The 26,529-nt window shown below is 36.6% G+C and overlaps 1 protein-coding gene across 1 annotated transcript; it reads left to right on the top strand.

Moving 5' to 3' along the window:
* Nucleotides 1-12,332: 12,332 nt before the first annotated feature.
* On the top strand, nucleotides 12,333-15,216 carry LOC110917983 (zinc finger MYM-type protein 1-like). The gene is made up of 2 exons (XM_035983155.1): nucleotides 12,333-13,663; nucleotides 13,753-15,216. Exons 1-2 carry the CDS (start codon nucleotides 12,333-12,335, stop codon nucleotides 14,318-14,320), a joined length of 1,899 nt encoding a protein of 632 aa, XP_035839048.1. The 3' UTR covers nucleotides 14,321-15,216.
* Nucleotides 15,217-26,529: the final 11,313 nt, after the last annotated feature.

Raw genomic sequence — 26,529 nt, 5'->3', positions numbered from 1 at the left:
CATAAAACCGCATTTAGGACTCGTTACGGTTACTACGAGTTCCTAGTGATGCCTTTTGGGCTCACTAATGCACCGGCTGCATTTATGGATCTCATGAATCGCGTTTGCAAGCCGTACTTAGACAAATTCGTCATCGTCTTCATCGACGATATTCTTATCTACTCTAAGAACCGAGCTGACCATGAGAAACACCTTCGCTGTATTCTCAAACTCCTGCATCATGAGAAACTCTATGCCAAATTCTCTAAGTGCGAATTCTGGCTTCGAGAAGTCCAATTTCTTGGACATGTTGTCAGCGAGCGTGGTATCCAAGTGGATCCCGCTAAAGTAGAAGCTGTCATGAATTGGCAAGAGCCAAAGACGCCTACAGAGATTCGTAGTTTCCTGGGGTTAGCAGGATATTACAGGCGATTCATAGAAAATTTTTCAAGGATTGCTGCGCCCTTAACTTCCTTGACCAAGAAGAAAGTAGAGTTCGTCTGGGGCCCTAAGCAGCAAGAGTCCTTTGATATTCTGAAGCAAAAGTTGAGCAACGCTCCGGTACTAACATTACCTGAAGGTACCGAAGACTTCGTAGTTTACTGTGACGCATCACACACTGGCATGGGATGTGTGCTCATGCAGAAAGGCAAGGTTATTGCCTATGCTTCAAGACAGTTAAATGTGCACGAGAAGAATTACACCACCCATGACTTGGAGCCGGGTGCCGTTGTGTTCGCACTAAAACTGTGGAGGCATTATCTGTATGGTATCAAGTTTGTGATCTATTCTGATCATAAGAGCCTTCAACATCTGTTTAAGCAGAAGGAATTAAACATGAGGCAACGCCGTTGGATGGAGACTTTAAATGATTATGATTGTGAAATCATATATCATCCCGGCAAGGCGAATGTAGTCGCTGATGCCTTGAGTCGTAAGGAAAGGGTGAAACCTATCTGAATCAATGCCAAGAGCATTGAAGTGAAGAATAATTTGATTGAAAGGTTGCTAGCTGCACAGAGAGAAGCTGTGTTGGAAGCTAACTATCCTAAAGAGAAGCTGGGAGTAACTGAGGAGCAGTTAACTCTTAGCAAGGACATAATTTTACGACTGAATGGGCGAATATGGGTTCCAATTTATGGGGGACTACGAGATGTTATCCTCCAGGAAGCCCATAGTTCCAAATATTCTGTTCACCCGGGAGCTGATAAGATGTATCAGGATTTAAAGGCAAATTATTGGTGGATAGGCTTGAAAAAGTCTGTAGCCGCTTATGTAGCCAAATGCTTGACTTGTGCGCAAGTCAAAGCAGAGCATCAAAAGCCGTCAGGCTTGCTACAACAGCCTGAACTTCCCGAATGCAAGTGGGAATGTATAACTATGGATTTTATTACCAAGTTACCCAAGACGAGGAAAGGAAATGATACAATATGGGTTATCGTTGATAGACTGACTAAGTCAGCGCATTTCTTACCCATCAAGGAGACTTATAGCTCCGACATGTTGGCCCAGCTGTACGTTGATAAGATTGTAGCCTTACATGGCATACCTGTGTCTATTATCTCTGACCGAGATACTAGATACACGTCTCATTTTTGGAAAAGCTTCCAGCAATCTTTGGGCACACGTTTGAATTTTAGTACGGCTTACCATCCTCAGACAGACGGTCAGAGTGAGCGTACTATTCAGACGTTGGAAGACATGCTACGTGCATGTGCTATCGATTTGGGTGGTAGTTGGGATAAGAACCTACCATTAATCGAATTCTCCTACAACAATAGCTACCATACCAGCATTAAGGCTGCGCCTTTCGAGGCATTATACGGTAGAAAGTGTAGATCGCCTGTTTGTTGGGCGGAAGTTGGAGATGTCCAATTATCAGGACCAGAGAGAGTCTTCGAAACGACGGACAAGATTGTCCAGATTCGAGACCGTCTCAAGACTGCCCGAGATAGGCAGAAAAGTTACGCAGATTCAAAGCGTAAAGATTTTCACTTCGAAGTAGGTGATAAAGTGTTACTCAAAGTATCGCCCTGGAAGGGGGTGATGCGTTTCGGTAAGAAAAGCAAACTAAGCCCGAGATACATAGGACCTTTCGAGGTTATCGAACGTGTCGGGTCAGTTGCCTATAAATTGAACTTACCAGAAGAGCTCAATGGAATTCACAATGTGTTCCACATCTGCAATCTAAAGAAGTGCTTCGCTGATGAATCATTGGTGATACCACATACAGATGTGCATATAGATGAGAGCTTAAAATTTGTGGAAAAACCCTTGTCGATTGAAGATCGACAGGTAAAGAAGCTTCGAAGGAAGCATGTACTGATTGTAAAGGTCAAGTGAGATGCCCGTAGAGGTCCCGAATTCACGTGGGAGGTTGAATCCACGATGAAAGAAAAATACCCTTATTTATTTCAGTAAATCTCGGGTCGAGATTTATTTTAAGGGGGTGAGGATGTAACACCTCGGAATTTTGTGTCCAATAAATAAATGACACGTGTCGCATACGACAAAAGTGTTGTAAACCTGGATGTAATTAAAATGTACGGTAGGATTTTTGAACATGTCGACATGTTAATTTTACCTCTGAGCGACTTCTTCATTATAAATCCCAAGACCCTAAGCATAATTAGTAAGCATCTAATATGTCTTAATCCGGTAATTACTAATAACCAAAAGGATCCAAGTTACTAATCTAAATCCTAAGAAAATAATGCAATGCAAATAATTATTTATAAGCCCATCCTTGTGCAAACCCATGATGCATTATGATACTGACCAAGCATGGGTTAAGAAGAGCCTCATACTGACTTGTTCCAAGCACAAAGATTATTTATTACAAATTGACCATTCAATGCTTGAAAGGTTAATTTTTTTGCCTCTGTTAAGCTCTTACGGACCGTAAGGGTCCTGTCTTACGGACCGTAAGGGGGTGAAGGGGTAAAAATGTTTCCGCCATAGGCTTACGGACCGCAAGGGCCATGCCATACGGTCCGTAAGCGACAGAAAGTTGGTTGTTGGCTGTTTTAAGCGGTAAAACATTAATGCAAAGATTTTCCAGAGATATGGGCGACCCCTAATCATCTTCTAGCACCAAGGGACAGTTGTTGAGCATCAAGGAGCATTGGTAGGCCTTGTTGTAATGATCTTAAGGATCTACATTGCCTATAAAAGGCCACATTGTGGCAACAAGTTCCTCACACCTTTCTCTTGCACTTCTGATCATTTTTGGAGCTCTCAAGCATTCCTCTAACATCCATAGTCGTGCACCAAGCTTCTGTAAGTGTGCCTAACCTTTTGTGGCTTTGTTTTTGCTTAGTTTAGCTTAAAAGTCAATCCGTCGTAATTAACGATTGACTTTGCGATAAATCACAAATGGTCCAGTGGTTTGTCGAATCAAAGATAGTTATATGATGGTAATCATGTGGGCTTTAAACCCCTAAAGGGGCACCCTCTGATTCCCACTCTAACTAGTCCAAATGTCGAGTCAAACGTGCTTAGAAAAAGTCAACAGAAATGCCATTTTGCGATTTAATGCATAATCAGTAATGTAGATGATGTGTAACCTGTTTAAACACTCATAAAACATGATAATAAGTATATTAACTAGTCTAAGCTTGTTTGATCCGACCATTTACTGTTTTGACCCGGTTCGGAGCCGAAAGTCGCAAAGCTTTGACTTTTGCTTTGACTTCAGTTCTGACCCGTTAAAGTATGATTTAGATATGCCTTAGGACTCTCTTAGGACCAGGTTACATGATGGTATAACCCTCTGTGACCGGTTCGTTGTTTGTCCGAGTCTTTTACACCTTTCCGTTAAATGCTTAAAAGTTGACCGTAACGCCCTTTTTAAATTAAAACGAGAATTTCGGACATGTGAAAGGACCATAACCTTGGTTACTGGATTCTAAGCATGTCCCTAAAATTTCACGTCAATCCGAGGTCCAGAATAGGAGTTATGCTAAATAGCGCAATTACGGAAACTTTAGTAATTTAATAGCGCAATTAGCATAACGCCTATCTAAACCCGGATTTCAACACCAAACATTTTACTCACTGATGTAAAATAATATTTTTGGATTTTTAAAGATTTTTTAACTATTTTTAACCTGCTCATAACCTGCGGTTATGGCAACGGTTCGGTAAATATCGAATATACCATTTTCAGCCATAACTTGAGTTCCACAAGGTCTTTTGACCCGATTCCAGTTGCTACTGATTTTAAATAATAAATAAAGTATTTTAGACTTTATAAACTGTTCGGGAAACTCAGATTTCCTGTAGAACTCAGAAACCTCTTTTATAATCTTTAAAAAGACCGAAATGCCCCTACGGGGCATAATATGAACTTAAACTCGTTACGGGCATTATGGAAGGTATCCTACTGATACCACAACCTATTTAAAGCATATTGACTTAGGAAACCAGTGTAGGATTCTTACGGTTAACCGTTACGCCTTTTTTCGCGCACGGTTCGGCTTATGTAACTAGTTTACATAAACTAGCCGAAACGGGTCAAAACCATATTGTTTTGACCCCAAAATCCAGAGTGTGATTATTATACCCATATAAAACAAGTATTCAAACTTGTTGGGTCAAAATCACATTCCATTCCCAGTTTTCGCCTTTCACGCGATTAAACCGTAACTATCCGTTGAAACTGACCGGTCTAAGCTACGGCTAAATTAAAGACCCGTTAGGATTCTAATAGGTTAATTTAAACCTTCGTTCCAGATTAGGAGACCAGTAAAAGCTATCTGCAATTTATTTCAATTAAGGATTTATACTTGCAAAGGTAAATACTTTTAACTTATTTTCCGTTATACGGGCTTGGGTTACGGTACATAGTATACCGCTTGATCGGGCATCAAATTCTCCACCGATTGAGTGGGTAACTGAATAAATTTGATCGGCTTGTTTAAACAGTCTTGTTACTTAAAAGCCTTTGGGGGGTTAATGACCATGTCCCGGATATCCCTGGCATCATTTTACGAAATGGCCATGACCTAAGCGCGGAGTGTAGGCGTACACTCGTCTGTGCATAAATAGTCGCTGTGGTGTGTCTATTGATCTTTAACCCGGACTTGATCCGGGCTACTGAACGCATAAGGAACATGTAATTCGTTCACAAGATTATATATTTAAATAATTCTCCCAAGTTATAAAAGAATTTGTGCCTTGTGCATTCAAATCAATTTTAATAAACATTTTCAAAAGTGTCGGTTGAATGTATTTACCAGTGTAAACTGACGTATTTTCCCAAAAAGACTAAATGCAGGTACTATGCGTAATTGGCTGGATATAGCTCCTTAGCATCTTAAAGAGTCTCGCAAGCTTACGATGCCTTCGTCTGTTGAACAATACTTTTATTACTATTTTGATCCCCTGTGGATTTTATTTCAACAATGGTGATACTTTGATATTACATTAAACGTTGAAATATATTTATCTTTATGCTTCCGCTGTGCATTCATATATTGTGTGGTTTGACTATATTGTTGCCAACTACGTCACGGTAATCCCCCACCGGGCCCACCGGTGAGACACGTGGAAATCGGGGTGTGACAGGTTGGTATCAGAGCCAACATTGAGTGAATTAAACACTATCCTTATGTGTTTAATCTCAATTACACAATTGCACATACTTGAGTCTAGACAAGAACATAGGACAAATTCGAATTGTTATTCCAGTTTGTCTTTTTATTGTTTATTGTTATTTAAAGTTTTGAAAGCAGGAAATATGCCACCAGCAATCAGACGAGGAAGAGGAGGAAGAGGCAAAGGAACTATCATTACTCACAATGATCACGAGGTTGGACCTTCGAACATGCGAGCTCCTTCTAGTACAAGAAGTGAGGAACCACAGAGACGAAGAAGAAACCTCTTTGAACCTGCGAGACATTCTACCTCGCACAGTTCGACACCCTCATACCGTCATTCGTTTGGACCAGATTCGGAAAACAATCCCAATAACCCTCAACCATCCTTTATACCTCTCCAGCGATCTGCTTCGCACCGTTCTTATGGCGATCCTTCACCTTTCTTCGTAGGACAGTTTAACCCGGCGGATTATGTCCAAGAGCCAATAGGGTATAACCCTTTAGGACCAGAGGATCACTTTTCTGAAGACAATGCCGTGGATATGGACGAGGATACAGATCCCGTCGAGCCTGCACGGGTACTCCCAATCATCCAATTGAGATCTCTGATGGGTCATCCTTTCATGGAACACCCGATCAAGGTCCCGACAGCTACCAGGTGAGGTTTGACCAATGTAATTGGTACTTCACACCATCTCATCACTTCTCGCCTCATGACCAACAACAGCAACAGGATCCTTCTGAGGATTCGCGGTTTGTGGCAGTTACGCCACCGCCACCGCCACCGGTACAACCAGTAATTCCAGATCCGCCAAGGCGTAGAAGATCAGGCGCACGGATGTCCACCCGAGGAGGGGAATTCCACTTCAGCACCCCTCGCCACTCGAGTGCGAGTCATTTTCCGTTAGTACCTGAAGAAGAACCACAATTAGGGGAACCTTCTGGTCACCCTGCAGAGGTGAATTCTGCACCAGTTGCACCACCTCCGCCACCCTTCAGATATGACAATCCGATACCAGCGTACGGCGGTTCCACCGCGTACAATCCGTTTGAGCAGCCGACTCACTCGCACTACAACTATAACTATGATGCCGATCCATACGTGGTAGCGGCTAATTACAATGCCCTCCATGGAACCTCTTGATCCCCTGTGGATTTTATTTCAACAATGGTGATACTTTGATATTACATTAAACGTTGAAATATATTTATCTTTATGCTTCCGCTGTGCATTCATATATTGTGTGGTTTGACTATATTGTTGCCAACTACGTCATGGTAATCCCCCACCGGGCCCACCGGTGAGACACGTGGAAATCGGGGTTTTGTTCGTTAATCAACCCTCGAATGAAAGCTTGTCCCACGTGACTAGTCAACAGGTTGTCAATACATGGTCGAGGCAAACGGTTCTTGACTGTCACCTTGTTAAGTTCTCGATAATCAGTACACATACGAAAAGGCTTATCTTTACGGATATCACTGGGGCTCCCCAAAGCGAAAAAGCTAGGTCCGACAAAACTCCTGTTCAACAGTTCCTGTGGTTGATTAGACAGCTCTTGTAACCCTCCTGGTGCAAGACGGTAAGAGTACGAGTAACCAGGGCTGCCTCTAGCATGAGATCAAACTGAGATTCTGCCTAACAGTTGTGGAAGTAAACCTGAAAGTTTCCTAGGTAGCACACCGAGAGGAATCACGAACAATTGGTGGATCCTTGATCCTCACCTCCTTAGCCTTAATGTCAGTAACGGTTGTTAACGTAGCGGGGTAATCCCTCCGTAGACACTTCTGGGCCTTCATAGCTGAAACGGTGCTAACCCTTGCACCACTCTGACGCTTTAGAATAGATAACGATTCTCCACTAGGGAGAAAGATACGCGAAATTTTCTTCTCACAGGGTATATCTACGCGATCTCTGGATAACCAATCCACACTAACTACTGCATCAAAACCATCAAGAATAGTAGAAGGAAGGTCGATGTCGAACACTTGTCCCACAAGGTCGAGTTTGCATCCCAACGAACATATGAGGGTTCATTTGTCTTGCCATCAGCCGATTCCACAACAGGTTCGGTTTCAAGAAGCATCAGGGTTAAACAGAACAGAGACGAAGCGTTTAGCTTCCCATTCAAGCTACCATGTTGCTATAATCCTGGCGTCGCCCATGCCAATCCTAAATGCCCTTCCACGAGCATCATTTCCAGTGTTGTTATTGTCGTCGTTCCCTTGGTTGTTGTCATCTTGATTTTAACAACAGCCAATCCATGTCGTAAGCACCTTCATTTCCATACTGTAGGCCATGGTTACAAATACCTTGATGTCGCCATGACTGCTGTCTCTAACGTTGTTGCTTAAAACGGAGCCCTACGATCTTTCACCAACCAAGTCCATCTTTTCACATTCTGCACCCCGTCCTATCGCGCTACTCACTGTGCTGGTAGTCACACATTCCACACTATAATATGTTGTCATCGCTTATGTCCCGATTGATTCTTAAGAGTTGACCCCCATAAGTCGCTGACTAGGGTTAGGGATTCGGTTGAAGTTAGTCTGCTGGTGTTCGTTGCTGGTAACCAGGGTCGTTCTAATACTGAGGTTGGTAAGGCACTGCGCTCGTCCTCTTGTACATTGTTCTTGCAAGTTGACTGGGTAATACACGGTATGTTTCCAGAGTGTTGCAGAAGTGATCGCACTTCGGGGTCTAAGACGTCAGTACATTAAGTTCCAGCAAACAAAGAAAGGTGAGAAAGGTATAGACCAATCATTTAACGTTGCGACGCTCAACTCAGGGGCGTCCATACAAGCACCTAACATTCTACACAGTTCGCTAGGCGTTCAGATGGGTGTTCAGGTAATACTCGATAGCATCGAGATTCACAAGGATTCAGTGAGAAGTGAAAAGATCATGTTCGAGTAGGAGACTATCACTGCTATGACTCCTAGAGACTGTTGCGTTTCACATCGATCAAATAACTGAACGGGACCCCTTTTTCACTTGTTAAGCCTCACTGGGACTCGCATGCACCCCACATTATTATTATGTGTGCACCCACAATAATATTGCGATTTGCATGCCCATCTCAGTTCCTCCTAACTCATGTCAAATGGTTCCTCAAACTCAGATGTCAAGCAGAGGTTATCGAAATGATAAAATCACAGAATTCCAGGGACTATGACATACTATCAACGCATCATAATGTAAGCAAGCAATTCATGTAATCATGCTATAGTGACAAGTGTGGGTGTATGTCCGTACGCTACATCATAAACAAATGTGTACTAATCATGTAATGTATGCAGTAGGTGAAAAGACGAACCTTGCGATCTGGAGTTAAGTGTCATGGTCGTATTCTCGTTTTCAGAACTGTTTGATTATAGTCTGGTTTTATAAAAACGTTTTTAAAACCAAGTTCACTATAACCACTGGCTCTGATACCAAACTGTCACACCCCCAAAATACCACTTGCGGAAACACCGCGGGGTGTGTGACGTACCAGGATCTAGCCACCAATCACATTGAACCCATAAAGATATTTAAATAAAACTTTCATTCATTAACATAAAGTGTTACAAAATATTACATATAATTCATTGTATACAGCGGAAGCATAACTCATTTGTTAAGTGTTTTATAAACCACATGTACAAAAACCATTAGACTTGTATCGCGATTCCATGTATCTCGACCCATGACCACTCCAGCCTTCCAGACAGCAAGTTCCCAATGCTATAACCCTATAGACCTGCAAGCATGCAGACAAGTGTGTCAGACGACGCTTGTGAGTTCAAAGTTTTGTTAACACGTTTAGTTACCAGATATGAGTGTAAAACATTTCAATAATTTGATGTTGTTATTAACTCGATTACTGCAGATGGCTCCAGATTATTTGCCTAAACCCCAATGCTCTATCAGACATTGGTCAAGTGGTTAAGGTAATTAGTTCACGACCGTCCTCCCCGGTACAGTGTGAGGGTGCCAAACCTAATAGCGCTATCAACTAATAACCCCGTTGCATCCCCGTCAACCAATCGGTATATGGTGGGACTTAATGATAGAAATGAGTGTAATAACCAACATCCTAATAACCTAACGTTCCTCCCCGGAACGATTACCAGATGTCCCTCCCCGGGACGCATGCTTGGAGAAAGAGCAGTGAATTCACCTTGGATTTGCTCGGTATTTAACAAATTACCCCTACCGTGGTTAACAACATTATAAGTTTTGTAACAGACTGAATCACATATTTCACGCAGACTCTATTCATCACCAAGTTTACCATATGACATGAATCAAGTACCCAGTTTGTACACACAGCAACACATAACTGTTGGGTCTACTACTACCATAAGTGAAATCAGGTTTCTCATTACAAGTAACAATCATTTCTAATGAGAAATGCACGTTGACATCTATCAACGTGTGTATCATAATGGTTCACACAACACAGCATTACATGTAACAGGTATTTAGTTTCCATACAGGTCATCATATCCACGCGAATGTTACACAAGTCAAAACAGACTCCTTATTATTAACCAACATTATCATGTACCCAACTAATCATGCACACATTAATATTCACTATTATGATCTTTACAGTGGCACGCCAACGAAAAACCCTCCCATCGACGAAATACCCCTCGACGAAATACCCTATTTTTTGTCTAATCAAGTCGACGAAATACTCTATTGTTCGTCGACTTGGGTTCTTCGTCGGGAACCTTTGTCACTGAACAGACGGTTTCACTAATCCTTTAATTCAGCCGAAACAGATTCTAACCAGATTGACAGTTTCTAATCAGATCAAATGACAATATATAACCAAGTTCAGTAAACCCTAAATGTGTGTTCATCATCAACCAGTAACACCTTAATATCAACATCAATTAAATGCCCAAAATCATAGAATAACCATATCCGATCAGGATTACTAACGTATATATATATATACTCAATACTCAGATCAGATCAACAAAAGATACGTGGTTTTATTGCTAATTCATATTAACATATAGTCCTAATTCATAATCATTACCCACGATTAATAAATATTATACCTCACAAGGTCATTGAAAACCTATTGTCATGCAAGATCATCAACGAGTCATCAGAATACTTAACATCAAACAACACAATCAACCATTGTAATCCCAAATCAGTTTATCAGATTCATAAAAACGTGCAAAGAATCCTACAGCATATCATATACACACGGCTGAAATCACAAGGGATTCAAGTCAAAGCAAAACTAAACACTAATCGAGAGTTTGTGTATCTACAAGTGCCAAGACGAGGAGAAGAGATGGCTCCAGAGGAAGAGGGCTGCCGTCAAGGTAGATGGGAGGATCTAGGGTTTGCATTACTGTCAAATATGTGACATACTAGAACCCTCTACGTAATATGTATTTGAGCAAATGGATTGGGCCGTAACTACTTGGGCCGAAGGCCCTTATGGCGAAAAACCCTCATTGACGAAAGATGTATTTCGTCGAGTCTCTGGGTGACGAATATCTAGGTTTTTCGTCGCTAGGGGTCTGTAATGGAAGTCCCATTTTTCGTCGGGGTTGACTAGTGGCGAATAACCAATATTACATCTTAATTACACTATAATTTACACCACACATAACACATAACTATAATCAATCACATACACTACACATTTAACATTTAATGCCCAAACACAAAACATTAGTCATTCATATAAACTACACACGACCCCACGTAAATCAAATTGTAAAAACAGGATAGTGAAGTCAGTGATGTGTATGGGAAAGACCTTGAAATCTCGGATTGTCACAATAAAACTGGGTACTTTGAATAACCGGGTATAAACCAGGTATAAAAAAACCTGGTTCCGGGTTCGGGTTTTAGATCAGAAATGAATACTCGATCCCTACCCTATGGGTAGGGTCGGGTTCAGGTATACAAAACCCGGTTTTGAGTTTTTATTTTCGGGTCCGAGTCCGAGTTCAGGTTTTTGTGCACCACTACCTGTACATTTTTTAACATATATCCAGGTCATGTATGTTTTTTGGGCACTGAACAGGGGCGCAACATGTGACGCCCGACCCCCCGAACTTTTCGGTTAGTAGTGTTATGTATGTGTTTTTCGTATAGAAATTTTTAGGGATATACGTTTACGACCCCCCGATTTTCAAAAAAAAAATTATGTATATACGTGTCCGTCCCCCCGGTTTTCTAAAAAAAAATATGTATATACGTGTTCGACCTCCCCGATTTTCTAAAAAAAAATTATATAACCCAAATAAAAATAGTAAATTAGCCCAAATAAAAGAGTGTTTTATACTTTTATGTATATTTATCATAAGCCCAAAATATCCAAATCAAAACTCATGGCCCATTTGTGAAATTAAACCCATTTATGAAATTAAACCCAAATAAGAAATTAAACCCAAATAAGAAATCAGTTGTTGCTTGTTGCCTTGTTCGACTGTCACTTTATCGCAGACAAGAAACAGAAGCAAAAAAAACGCAGGGGCTGGGGGAAGCGACTGGCTGGGCTGCTGCTTGTTCGACTGTTCAACTTCAAGAGACTTCAAGTTCGAGATTTTACTTGTTCAATCATCCTCAGGTATGTTAATTTTTATGTTTAGGTTTGATTTAGGGCTCCAATTTATATGAATTAGGTTGAAATTAGGTGTGAGTTTTAGCCCTAAAGTTGTTGAATCTTTCTCTAGATGTTAGAATTTTTGAAACTTAGGGTGATTTTTGTTCACTTTTGTTATTAGATTACCATGGGGAAGAATAAATGCATAACCTCTTTTTTCAAAAGAAAGAATGAAAGTGAAGAACAAGTAGAGGGAAATCAGGGAATTGTTGATGGAAACAATGAGAACAAACGTCAAAAAGCTTCAACAAGTGAACCGGTTAGTGAAGTGAATAATGAGGCGAATCAAAACATTCCACCGGTTAATGAAGCGAATCAAAACATTCCACAGGTTAATGAAGCGAATAATGAGGCGAATCAAAACATTCCTCAAAATCCGACTAACATCAATGAAGTGGATGTTAGTACTCTAGAAAGAGATCCCGCTAAGCGACTCCCAATGTGGAAATATCCAGTTAATATACGGGAACAAGTAAGACTAGCTTATATATCATTAGGACCGTATCAAATAAAGCTAGATGAGTATAAGCCTAGGGGTCCGAAGAACAATCTTCGTAGATTTAAATATGCTTGGTTTGATATGTTCCCTAATTGGTTAGAGTATTCTCCAACGCAACACAAGGCTTATTGTTTCCTTTGTTATTTGTGTAATGATAAACCGAATGAGAGCCACGGTCATAGTGCGTTTACTAGTGAAGGCTTTGACAATTGGAAAAAGGTTAATGATAGGGATAAATGCCCATTGTTGAAGCACATTCAATCTTCAAATCATAAAAAAGCTTTTCTATTGTATACGAACTTGTTGAATCAAGAAGCACACCTTGACAATTTCATAGAAACGAAAAATGAAGGGAAAATTCGGAAGAACCGGTTAAGATTAAAAACCATAATTGATGTAGTTCGTTGGTTGACTTACCAAGCTTGTGCCTTACGAGGACATGATGAATCTTCCACATCTAAGAATCAAGGTAACTTTCGTGAATTGCTAAAACTTTTAGCCCATTATAATGATGATGTTGCAAAGGTTCTTTTCCAAAATGCTCCATATAATTGCAAGTATACGTCTTCTGATATTCAACAAGAAATTCTTAGCATTATGGCTAATAAAGTTCGTAAGCATATACGAAGCGAAGTGGGGGATTCATGGTTTTGTGTCATGGTTGATGAGTCGCGGGATGAGTCGAAAAAAGAGCAAATGACGATAGTTTTAAGATTTGTTGATGCTGAAGGAGTGATACGGGAAAGGTTCTTGGATTTAGTTCATGTTACGGATACTTTATCAGCGACCTTAAAAGTAAATTTGTGGAATACACTATTGCATTACGGTTTTGATGTTAGTAAAATTCGTGGTCAAGGCTATGATGGTGCTAGCAATATGAGAGGAGAATGGAATGGATTGCAAGCACTTGTCCGGGAATATAGTCCTTATGCATATTATGTTCACTGCTTTGCTCACAGGTTACAATATTTGTTCTTTTTTAACTTTCTTTATTCGGTTTAACTACAATATTCTTATGATTATTACATTTTTTGTTTTTTGCTCACAGGTTACAACTTGCCTTGGTTTGTGTCTCAAGAGATGTGACTCCGGTACACCAATTCTTCTCATACCTAGTTTTTATAATTAATGTGGTTTGTGCTTCTAGTAAGCGCCATGATGAGTTACAAATGGCAAAGGCGGATGAGATTAAAAAGTTACTAGAATTGGGTGAAATCAAATCGGGAAAAGGACAAAATCAGGTAGGGACATTAAGAAGGGCCGGTGATACACGTTGGGGTTCCCATTTTAAATCTGTTTGTAGTTTGGTTAATATGTTTGATGTCACCCGTGCTGTTCTCAAGGGAATAATTGAAGACACGGCTCATGCTACTAGTTCTCAACGTGGAGATGCTAATATAGCTTACGGTTACTTGCAATCATTTGAGTTTGTGCTTGTTCTTCACTTGATGAAAGAAGTGATGGCAAAAACGGATACGCTTTGTCAAGCATTACAAAAGAAATCCCAAGACATCCTTAATGCAATGGAGTTAGTTTCTGCAACAAAGGCTAGTTTAACTAATTTTAGAAACAGCGGATGGGATTCTTTATTTGAAAAGGTTCGTTTTTTTTTATGAAAGGCATGACATAGATATGCCTGATATGAGTGCTCCATATACTTCTACTCGGTATCGGCCTCGTAAAAAAGATCTTCATGTTACATTCGAACATTATTATCGGGTAGATTTGTTTACAGAGACATTGGACAAACAACTACATGAGCTGGATAGTAGATTCAATGAGCAAGCGATAGAGTTGTTATCTCTTAGTGCGACTTTATGTTCAAAAAAGATTAATATTGATCAGATTGTTCTTCTTGTTGAGAAATATTATCCTAAAGATTTTACAGAGCATGAAAGGGAGCAGTTACGTGGTCAGTTGGATAATTTTCAAGTTGAAAGGATAAATAATCCTAAGCTAAGTGGGGTATCAACTCTATCTGAACTTTGCAAAACTGTTGTGGAATGTCAGAAAAATAACATGTACAAATTGGTTGAGAGAGTGTGTCGGCTAATCTTAACACTTCCAGTTTCAACTGCAACAACTGAAAGAGGATTTTCAGCAATGAAAATATTTAAGAATCGCCTTCGCAATAAGATGTCCGATCAGTATCTAGCAAACAGTATGGTGATTTACATAGAAAAGGAGATTGCTGAGAACTTTGATTCGGAGTCCATAATTGAAGAATTCAAAAATCTTAAAGGAAGACGAGCAGAGCTATAATTCTTCATCCAACTGAACCGGGTACCCACCTTCCTCTTCTTTTTAATATTTTGGTGTCTTTATTCAATTGTTTCTTAAACAATGTTTATGTTTTAATGTTTGAGAACGGCTTTTAATTTGATATTAATGTTTGACCCGACCCGAATCGAATCACCGACACCCTACCCGACCCGAATCGAATCACCGTTGCCCGACCGAACATAGAAATTTTTTTTAGGTCTAATGCCTTCCGACCCCCCGAAAATTTTTTTTAAGCTTCGCCACTGGCACTGAACATACATTTAGGCCTTGTACATCTTTTGTTCATAAATCCAGTCCTTAGAAGAATATATATATATATATATATATAATTTTAAAAATTCGGGCCCTATATCGATTTGAGCCCTGTGCGAGAGCCCACTCGGCAGTTACCCAGGGCTGACCCTGCAACTTTATCTCAATTCTCAAAGGTGTGTCTAGAATCACATATAGTTAATTGACATGTATACATGATATATTTCAATCCAGCACCCTTTGTACATAATATTAACTTGGTTCTCTCTCTCTCTCAATTTTTCCTTTTTTTGAAACATTAAATACGTCTTTGATGAGGCTCGAACCCTTGACTTTAAGAGAAGCAACACCTTAAATCAAATAATTTTGCTAACTGGGCCCAACCCCCCACCCCTCGATTGATCAATTGAACATCAATTCTAAATTTTTTTTTAGGATAAATACCCAGCCACCCATACTATTTATCACAGAACTTAAATGTATTTAATGTTCACGTACAAGTAAAAGTAGTTTATTAAATATACTAGGGGGAATACCCGTGCGATGCACGACATGCATAATAGTTATTGTTTTTTCCTGGAACGACGACTGATATAGATAGTGCGTGACACGGTACGAAAGTGCGAATATAGTATAGATTTTTAAAACAAAAACCGGGTTTTTTTAAAGTTAGCCGTTTGACCATGGTTATTTTGACCAAAGTCCATTCCTCATTCGGCGCTATGTGGTAGCACCACCAGTCAAAAAAGGCCCAAAACACCCGAGGGTACAGTGTTCCCCCACGTTTTTAAGACGCTTTGAGAGAGGTTTGCACCCCACCACATGTGGTCTCACAAAACTTCAAATCTATGGACGTGTGGTTTCTCAATCCTCTTCAAAAGACGTCACAGTTTTCAAATTTTTTTATTTTTTCTTTTTCATTGTGTTTTAAATGGTGTATAATAGATGTTATATATATATATATATACATATTATACTACATACACATATACATATAAATTTAGTTTTAACATCTAAAAGTCAAATTGCAGGTTTTGTTCCCTTTTATAGATCAGAAAGCAGTTTATAAACCAACAAAATTAACAAATCCTAACAGTTCTTCAAGTGTTTAGTTATATAATCTATATATTTATTTACTAAAATTTATTACAATTAACCCAATACTTAATAAATAGGGTATGCAGGACTTAAAAAGTGTTATCTGGATACGTATGTCACTCCAGCTTGCCAATCTTGTGTACCGACTCCAGGGTAACATTTTCAGATGCCTGCAACACATCTGGTTATAAAAGTAAAAAATAAACAAAAATGATGTTTTAGATTTTTACCCTGGTCTCAAACTTAATGTAGCTGTTTAGTCCATTTAATTAAATTTTATTTTTAGTTGACGCATAGGTACAATGTAGTCCTCTATTTGTGACAATTGTCATTGTGCTTATAGTCATGTGATGTTGTTTTAATACCCGTTAACCAACTCGTTTCGCCTCTATTTCTCAGTTATTTGAAGAAGCAACATATACATCAGAAGTAAATTTCTAAAGATAATGGTGAACCCTCAATGGTACAATAAACTTACCTCAAGACTACCATTTGCTAAACTGGTAGTGTATCCCAGAGTCCAGAAATCCCGTGCTAGAGCTATTTCAATTAATATATGGAGAAAAGGAAGAGCCGCATTGATTAAACATGGTCATAAAGGCTCGTACTATTTCATTAAAGTTAATTGTAATATTAAGTATTAGTTATCTAATAACCAATCAATCCTTTAAGGTGAATTGTTATGAAAAGTCTATAAACCCTAACTTAAACATTTTAATATATGGAGAAAAGGAAGAGGCTCATTGATTAAACATGGTCATAAAGGCTGGTACTATTTCATTAAAGTTAATTGTAATGCATTTAAAGCAACCATAAATTTTGATTTTAAATATAAGATATAGCTAAACTTAGAAATTGTTTACTGAAAGTTGAAGTTGAAATAAATCATATTCAGATAATTATTTTTTATATGCAAATTCAAACAGACCTATCAAAATATGTAGGAAAACTCCATGCAAGTCTAACTCCGTCACGCTTAAATTCATGTAACCTGAATGCGGTTCATTACTTATTTAACCCATTTATTTAAATAGGCGGGTGAGTAGTAATCGGGTTGGTGGCTTGAAAAACTGTGTTAATTTTACCAACATGGTAGAAGTCAATATTCTACCAGCATCATTACATCCAACTTTTTAAAAGTAAACAAATGGTTTGATAATATGAAAACTATTTCAAATGAATATTAGTAATGTATAAATTTAAACGAACATTCAAATGAAAATAAAGAATGGTTACAAACGAACGCAAATAAGAGAGAGGACAGACATAAACGGAAGTCAATCATCGAACATAAATGAACGAAAATAAACGAACATAACATTGAACCTCCAATTCGTTTACGGGTTGCACCTACTTCTGTTTAAAGCAAGATGTATAGATTATGCAACGTACCTTAACCACGCGTGTGTGTGTATGTGAATATATGTTTTTAACTTGATCCGCATAAATAGTTTTGAGTCAATAGAAAGCGAACCGGGGACTAAATAAAAAATGGAACCCAACTAAAAGTGAAAACCAAGGAAACTGAAACCAAACCTAAACGAACCAAAAAACAAAACCAGACCAAAATGAACCTATACAAACTGAATAAATTTACCGAAACAAATAAGCTGAGACAAATAATGTTGCTGAAATGAAAACCGAACCTGAACCAAAAACAAATAAAGCGAATCTAACCGGAAAGGAAACTAAATTTACACAAAACTAAAAAAAAGTGAAAATGGAACAAAAAACGTAAAAGATCTTACTGAAACAAACTCAAAAAACTTAGATCGAAACAAAACAATTGCTGGGAAAAATCAAAACCAAAACGATGCAAAAAAAATAAAACAACCTAAAACCAAACCGAAACCAAAAACTGATAAAAGTAAACAAAATTGATTCAAAATCGACCCGATAATAAAAACGGTCACGTTAATAAAGTATTCACCTTCAGACCTGGCATGGGTGATTAGTATGTGATAGTAAAACAATCAAATAGTTAACGAACAACAAAAATGCAGGTACCTTAACAACGGTAGTGACTCGGTTAGTGACTATCAATTGTTCGGAGATTACTTTGAATCAAGAGTTAGTATGCTAATGGGCTATTAAGCAGTTAGTAATAAATAACCGAGTCACTAACAGCTCTATTAACCAAAAATGTTGCACCAGTTCTACTAAAATTGTTAAATAACAATTGATAGTCCTTATTATTAACTCTAACAACATTAGCATACTAAAATTATTATTGACTATCAGCTAATTATTTATTACTAAAATGTTGTATTAACTTTATTCTGCAACATATTCTTTATAAACTATGCTTACCTTGACATAACCTAATAGCTATATGTCCTTATTAGAAGTCAATGATAATTGAAAATTAGTACATATTATTACCTTGCTGGTGAACACATTTACTCTATGTTTAGGGCACAATTTGATTAGGTTGCTGATACTGAATTGAATATCACACCAAATTACAATAGCAGTTTATATTGCTACTATTCACCCAAATCAAGCACCTTAAATAAGTCAGTGTTTCTCTATATTCAAAAAACGAACTATAACTGACGATCATTAAATTGCAACAGTCAATTCAATCCAAATACTGCAATAGAAACATAAAATCTACCACAATTCGTTGGTTAATCACGTATAGTTCTTAATCGATTAGAATCAGAAAAAGGAAATTGACTCACTGTAACTTAAAATCAGGAAGAAGGCGAACAAAGAGGTGGAGTTTTTCGAAATCAATGACCCCTGGCTTTCATTGTTATTCCTTGAATGAGGTAAGCAAGACCCCATACTACACACTGCATACACATACATAAAAATTGGGTTCAATATTATTTGTATAAACACTGATTGGAAACCCTCACATTGCATTTGATGAAACCCTAATCAATATAAACACACACACTAACACTCACGAATCGAATTTATAACAGGAAAAATTCGGGCTGTTTTTACCTCTTGCTGCTCCAAATCTTCATCACCATACATTATCTTCATCTTAGAAATATATATATATTGCACTTAAAGGTTGCTGGAGAGTCGGAGGATGATGTGTAATTAAAGGAGCAAGTAAATGACCCATTTTGATTCCAACTGAAGTTGCCGACTGATGGAGAGCCTGATGGAGAGCCTGTGCAGGAGATCAATCGAAGATATATGTCTGAGAATTGTGTGCCAAATCTATGAAGATCTTCAATTGGGGAGAAGTTAATTACGATTCCAATTGAGTTGCCGACTGATGGAGAACCTGATGGCGAGCCTGTGCAGGAGATCAATCGAAGATATATGTCTGAGAGTTGTGTGCCTAATCGATGAAGATCTTCAATTAGGGAGAAGTTAATTATGGATTGGAGAGCATATATTGAGAGGCGAAGGATGAGTATCACGGACTCCAAAGTCCCCACAAACGCCAGTTAAACAACCCTTTCACTTCCGGAAGTCCTCTTCTCGTCGTTGCATCCGTCTCCGGCGACTCCTCCACTACCTCATGTTCTTCCTTTGCACATTCTTCAACTAATGAGATGTCGTACGGAGGCGAAACCGAAACCTCTGACGGAGGATTTAAAGCTTTTCCGGCGAACCTCCGATGACTCGCCTTCTCTTTCTTCTGGTTAGGTTTACGGCCGCGACAGTTAACCTGTTCACTACTGGTAAAGTTTTCTTCAATAGCTTCAATTACTTGATGAATTAGCTCTCGGTTAACAGACGTGTCCCACCGGAACCAGTAGTTCGTGTAATAATCGAAGCAATCGCAGTCGAATACCGGAGATTTGTGTGCGGCCGGAGCTTTCTTCTTATTGTTATTATCAGATGATCTAGGATTTGTGGAATTATTTTTGTGGAATTATTTTTGACACAAATGATTAAAGTAATGTAACTTGTGATTATTAAACTGGAATTGTTTTTGACCCAAATGATTAAAGTAATGTAACTTGTGATTATTAAGTAAATTAAATGAAATTAATAGGATTCTTATAGGCTGGTGCATTTAAAAGGAATTTTTACATATATCCCCTTATTAAAAGCCTTTATTACATCTGTCCAATCTTTAAAATCAATTACATATTTCCCCCTTTTTTATGAAATTACCCTTTTACCCTTTTACCCTTTTTCTTAATTTCTTATCTCTTAACTTCAAAATCAATCTAGTCAATACTCTATATGTTGTGATAAAATCTTTAAAATATTTCTTTGAAAAAAAAAACGGTCATACCCATTTTATAAAACAAGTGACCTTTTATCATATCTAGTTACTGGTTAAGTTTAAGTTTACATATTTTTTACAACCGACCCATTATACATTTAAATTTTAGTTAACTACACTAACAATTTACGTTAAAATATCGATTATCTAAAATATCTGATATAAAAAAACATATTGTTATACAATATACGTTTGTTTTTTTCAAGTCGTAATCAATTTTTCTTTAGCCTAAATCTTAGTTCGATCATCAACATTTTAATTGTTTTGAAGCAGGAGCTAAATTTACATTTTTTTTTGTGTAATGCTATTTCAGAAATCTAATTGTCATATTTTAAACATTCAAAATAATATTGAAAAAACTGTTTTACAGCAAAAGTAAATTTTTAAATCATGGTCGCATGACTGTTTTCTTTAAAAAAAAATAATGCTTAAGAGCTATGACATATTATATATAAGCAAAACTTTCAATTTTCACATAACAGAGGCAGAAGCTTATAAAAAAATAGGCAGGGCTTATAAAAAAATGAATTCATATCATTAGGTTAATATCTTATTTGTAAACAATTATATTACACATTAAATCATAAAATATGTAAGTAATGGTATTAGAAAGGGGAAAAATGTAATAATCATTTAATAAGTTCATTAAGGGTAAAATAGTAATTCAATAGGAGTGATTTTAATAAAATGGGTAAATATGTAATATGTATGGTTTAAAAGGTGGAAATATGTAATTGATTTTATGGGTTGGGTATATATGTAATAAATGATCTTAGGAGGGGGATATATGTAAATGACCTCATTTAAAACAACCATAAATTTTGGTTTTAAAATAGAACATATAACTAAACTTTAGAATATATGTTCTATTTCTTTAGCCTAAATCTTAGTTCGATCATCAACATTTTAATTGTTTTGAAGCAGGAGCTAAATTTACATTTTTTTTTTGTGTAATGCTATTTCAGAAATCTAATTGTCATGTTTTAAACATTCAAAATAATATTGAAAAAACTGTTTTACAGCAAAAGTAAATTTTTAAATCATGGTCGCATGACTGTTTTCTTTAAAAAAAAAATAATGCTTAAGAGCTATGACATATTATATATAAGCAAAACTTTCAATTTTCACATAACAGAGGCAGAAGCTTATAAAAAAATAGGCAGGGCTTATAAAAAAATGAATTCATATCATTAGGTTAATATCTTATTTGTAAACAATTATATTACACATTAAATCATAAAATATGTAAGTAATGGTATTAGAAAGGGGAAAAATGTAATAATCATTTAATAAGTTCATTAAGGGTAAAATAGTAATTTAATAGGAGTGATTTTAATAAAATGGGTAAATATGTAATATGTATGGTTTAAAAGGGGGAAATATGTAATTGATTTTATGGGTTGGGTATATATGTAATAAATGATCTTAGGAGGGGGATATATGTAAATGACCTCGTTTAAAACAACCATAAATTTTGGTTTTAAAATAGAACATATAACTAAACTTTAGAATATATATAGATATAGATTTTAGTTAGGGCAAATACCATAAAAACCCAATATACTTTTTAAATTTTCTCATAAAAGTCTCTCAACAATTTTTTGCACGTAAAAAACCAACATACTTTTTATTTTGTCTCACAAAAGTCCCTTTACAGTTTTTTTAAACATTAAAGTCCCTTCACATGTTAAATTTGAACAAAATTATGACAAACTTGTTACATGAATTTATGTTTTAATCTAAGATATGTTTGAAAATTCACAGGTTATTGCTACAGAACCGAAAACAGTTAAAAATGAAAATCGAACAAAATGAATTCGGTTTATATGTAGCTCAGTAAACCAAGTAGCCAAAGCAAACCATACTTTTTATATAGTCGAATAAACTCAATGGGGAAGGTTCAAATGAAAACCACTAGTTATCGCGAAAACTCGAAAACTAACTAAAAAAGCCTAAAAAACATACCACAAAATTTTTTTTTTGCATACTAATTTTCGCTATTTAAATTATATAAATTTTTTTTTGTAGTGCACATGTGCAATAGTACACATGCGTATGTGTACTACACATGTGCACTACAATTTTTTTTTTAAAGAAGTTCTTTTTTATATAAAAAACTAGCGATTTTAATAAAAAAATTGAAAAAGAAAATTTGTGTGTTTTTTAGGCTTTTTTAGTTAGTTTTCGAGTTTTCGCGATAAAAGTGGTTTTCATTTGAACCATCCCCTAAACTCAATTATATGAATTTGTTATATTTGGTTGAAACCGAAAACCAAACCAAATTCGAATGCGATTTGTGAATCAGTTTTGAAGTACTTAAATTCCATTTAGTTTGGTTCCACTTTTAGATTGACCCAAAAATTTTCAAACCAAATAAAAGGAACCAAATAATCGAATACCGAAAAGAACCAATGGACCCACCTCTAACGGTTCCAAGTTGTTTAAATTATTTTTGTTCAAATTTTGTTCAAATTTAACATGTGAAGGGATTTTAATTTTTAAAAAATTGTTGAGAGACTTTTTTTAGAAAAAACAGAAAGTATGTTGGCTTTTCCTATGCAAAAAATTGTTGAGTGACTTTTACGAGAAAATGAGAAAATATATTGGTTTTTTGTGATATTTCCCCTTTCAGTTACCTAGTTACCTGTGATTATCTGTAATCCTTTTCTACTCGGCTATGCCTTTCAATTCTCAAATATGCATACAAATTTCATCCAAATATTTTTTTACTTAATGTTTTAACTTTTAATCTCGAACTATCTTTCAAACATCACAAACTCAAATAAAAACTAAAAAAGGATAATCATATAATGGTTAATTTAAACATAATATAAGCATAATGATTGATGATTTGATAGTTAAAGTATGAAAAATAATAAAAGAGATTGACATTTGTGTTTGTAAATTAGTATAAAAGGTAAGATGCCATTCCTTACGGTTGTCTGTTTATCAAATAGGACCACAACTACAACCATTTTCTTATTTATTAAACAGGTTGATGTGATCATATAGATCAATTATTTAAAGTTAATGAATTTGATTTGACCTTTTCAGTGGTGTTTTTTTAAATAAAAATCTTGTTGTATTTTAAATTTAATGGAATTTTGTAAAATAACCAAAAAGATTTTTCGGGTGCATGAAAACTTCATAAGGTAACCAGAAGTGAAGTTTCATCAGGTGTTTTAATCTTGTAACTTTTTTCGTAGAAGATTTAATATTTTTTTTAAATGAAGTGATGCAAATAAAACCTATATGAATCTTGAAAAATCTGAAGTCTCGCTAATAATAATCAACCTGTTCTGGTGTTTATCAGTGATGGTATACAATCGGGTTACAAACTAGTGAAGATCTTTATACTGAAGCTCTTTTTCTATTATTTATTTATGTCATATCTTTAATAGCGGGTTGGTTACACCTACAACCGAAATGAAATCAAATTTACACGCTGCTCATGAACCAAAATGAAAGTCGATTTCAATCTTCTCTTTCCGCTCAACCAATGAGTGCTTTATGAAGAATTAACCTGATTGATCTATTCTTGCCCTTGCAATGGATGGGATTGATTGATGTACCACTAGACACTAGTAAATGGTAGTTAGGGTGTAAGGAGTGGTTAAACATTTTGAAGTGGCAAACCAAAAAACCGACCAATCAGAGCGTGCCATGTCAATAAGTTAAAAGTGTTTAAACTTTGGTGAAAAGTGTTGGCAATGGTTTAAACACTTGGTGAAGTGGTAAACTATTTTTTTTTTTAAAAAAAAAGGAAAAAATTGTGATTGGTTGAGATAGGAATGGACCCCACCCACAATATCCCCTCTCTCTCTCTCTCACTACCCTCTCTCATGTTACCGATCGGCAATATGTTACCGAGCGACAAAGAAACCGACGCGGCAAAGGGGTTGGCGGCGGTGTTGCCGCGCGGCAAACCACTTTGCCACTTCCCTTTGCCGCACCACACCGTATACCCTTAGGGAATGAGGGTCAATACAACAATACAACAAAGAAAGGGTATACGATAATATAGAGGATATAAATTATATCACTCGTGCCGGTGTTATATCGCTCAACAACAAGCACATTCTCCATAGATGGGGACTTCTATTGCACATGTCTCATGCTATTCATAGTAATTTTCCCTTATTTTTTCTTACTATTTTTTTATAAATTTTCATAAGTATGAATAAAATCTTTTAGGATAAAGTACAATATTATAAATAAAAATAAAGGCTTTATTACATTTCCAACTAACAAGCTTCATATATGTCTCATTTGTCTCAATTTTTTTTATTTGAACATTTCTAAAAAAATTGTTTACGATTGAAACACGTAATAAAAGTTGGCTAACTTTAGATTAAAAAAAAAAAAACTTTGAAAGACTTTAATGAAACACTTAAACTTGATTACTATTATGTAAATTGTTTCTATTTAAAACAACCTAAACGATTTTCTACTAAATAAATGATAAACCAAAGGGCATGTGGCCAAAGGGTATATGACCATGTGTAGTGGTGAGTGAAACAACTGTTCAATCTTTGGGCATGAAGCGACACATGGCGCCTAGTCAGCAAAGGGGCCTGAAGTTAAAAAGGGGTGTAGTGGGGCTTGAACTCTTGCAATGATTAGATATTATAATTGAATTAAATAAAAAATAATAAAAAAACCATCACAAAAGTTCTATTGGTCATCCAAATTGAATCCGGCGTTTTAATCAACACGCCCAACAAAAAAAATGCAAAAAAGCACCCCAGGGGGCGGTGCGCAGGCGTGGATGGGGAAAAAACGCCCAAACTGGGTGCCGCTACGAGTGGTCTAAAGGTTTGTAAATAAGACGTTACTCCCCAGGTAGTTGATGATTTAAAAATTCATAATGGATAAATTTTTGTAGATTTTGAAATAGGACTAAAGAGTGTTCGAGTTAGCCTCTCTCAAAACAAAATTAGATAAATAAAAAATGCAATACATAATTTACAAAAAAAAAAAAAAACAATGGATTTCCCGACGAGTGAATTAATTGATATAAATCCTGGCAAATTGATCTCCTTTTAGTCTTTTACTGAAGGCTGATCTTGTAGCTTTAGGTGATGGTACCAAACCTCCAGAATTAAACACTTACCTATCCAACATCCAAAATCAATATAAATTTGGTTATAAACATATTGTTGATCTCCTTTTACACAATAAACTAATTAAGTTACATACCATTGTTGCAATATAGCATTTTGTTAACAAATGACACGTGAATTCATCATTTTCCCCGCATAAATAACAAGTCTTCGAGTCGTGGTGAAGGAAAATTTTGTTAAAAATGGAGTTGTATTCAAATTTTGGTATTGTAAATTTAGAAAGAAAATTTTAATTTTGTTAATATATTATATGGGTAAACTTTATATTATTAGTTAAAATTATAAGTTATATTTAAAAATATTTCATAATACTTGATGACGTGGGTACTCGGAAATTCCATTCAGCAAAACAAAGACTAATAATAATCGCAATAAGTAACAAAGAGTAATAAACATAAACCGAAAACAAGAAGCTGGAAGCTCCCGATGAGAAGCTGATACACCAATAACTGTTGACCAGAAGCTAAAGTTACTGTACACATTGGAACTTGAACTCAGCATGTCAAAATAATTAGACTTCTCCCTAAAACACGTAAAGATGACCTCAAGACACACAAACCTGAATGTTACCCAAATAGGCAACGCTAACCCTGCAAGCAACGTCAAGGGAAGATAAGCATACCAATTCAAGAAGGTATGAGTTGGCATATGCTCCCTTGGGCAGAGCAGTCTGTCTATAATAGGGGAGTCTTGTTTAACCTAAAATAAGTTCACTTTTCCTATTCTCATTCTCATTTCTTATCCTCTACAATTTCGCTAAAACTCTTAAGAACCACCAATTGATTCTTGTGTGAAGGATAACGGTGTTCTTTGATTGCAGATTCCAATCAAGGAGCTATCTTTTGTAGTTGATCCTGGATCTTCC

Source organism: Helianthus annuus, chromosome 14, assembly GCF_002127325.2.
Source record: "Helianthus annuus cultivar XRQ/B chromosome 14, HanXRQr2.0-SUNRISE, whole genome shotgun sequence".
Lineage (NCBI taxonomy): Eukaryota > Viridiplantae > Streptophyta > Magnoliopsida > Asterales > Asteraceae > Helianthus > Helianthus annuus.
Note: the sequence above shows the minus strand (reverse complement) of the source record. Positions and strands in the feature narration are given on the sequence as shown.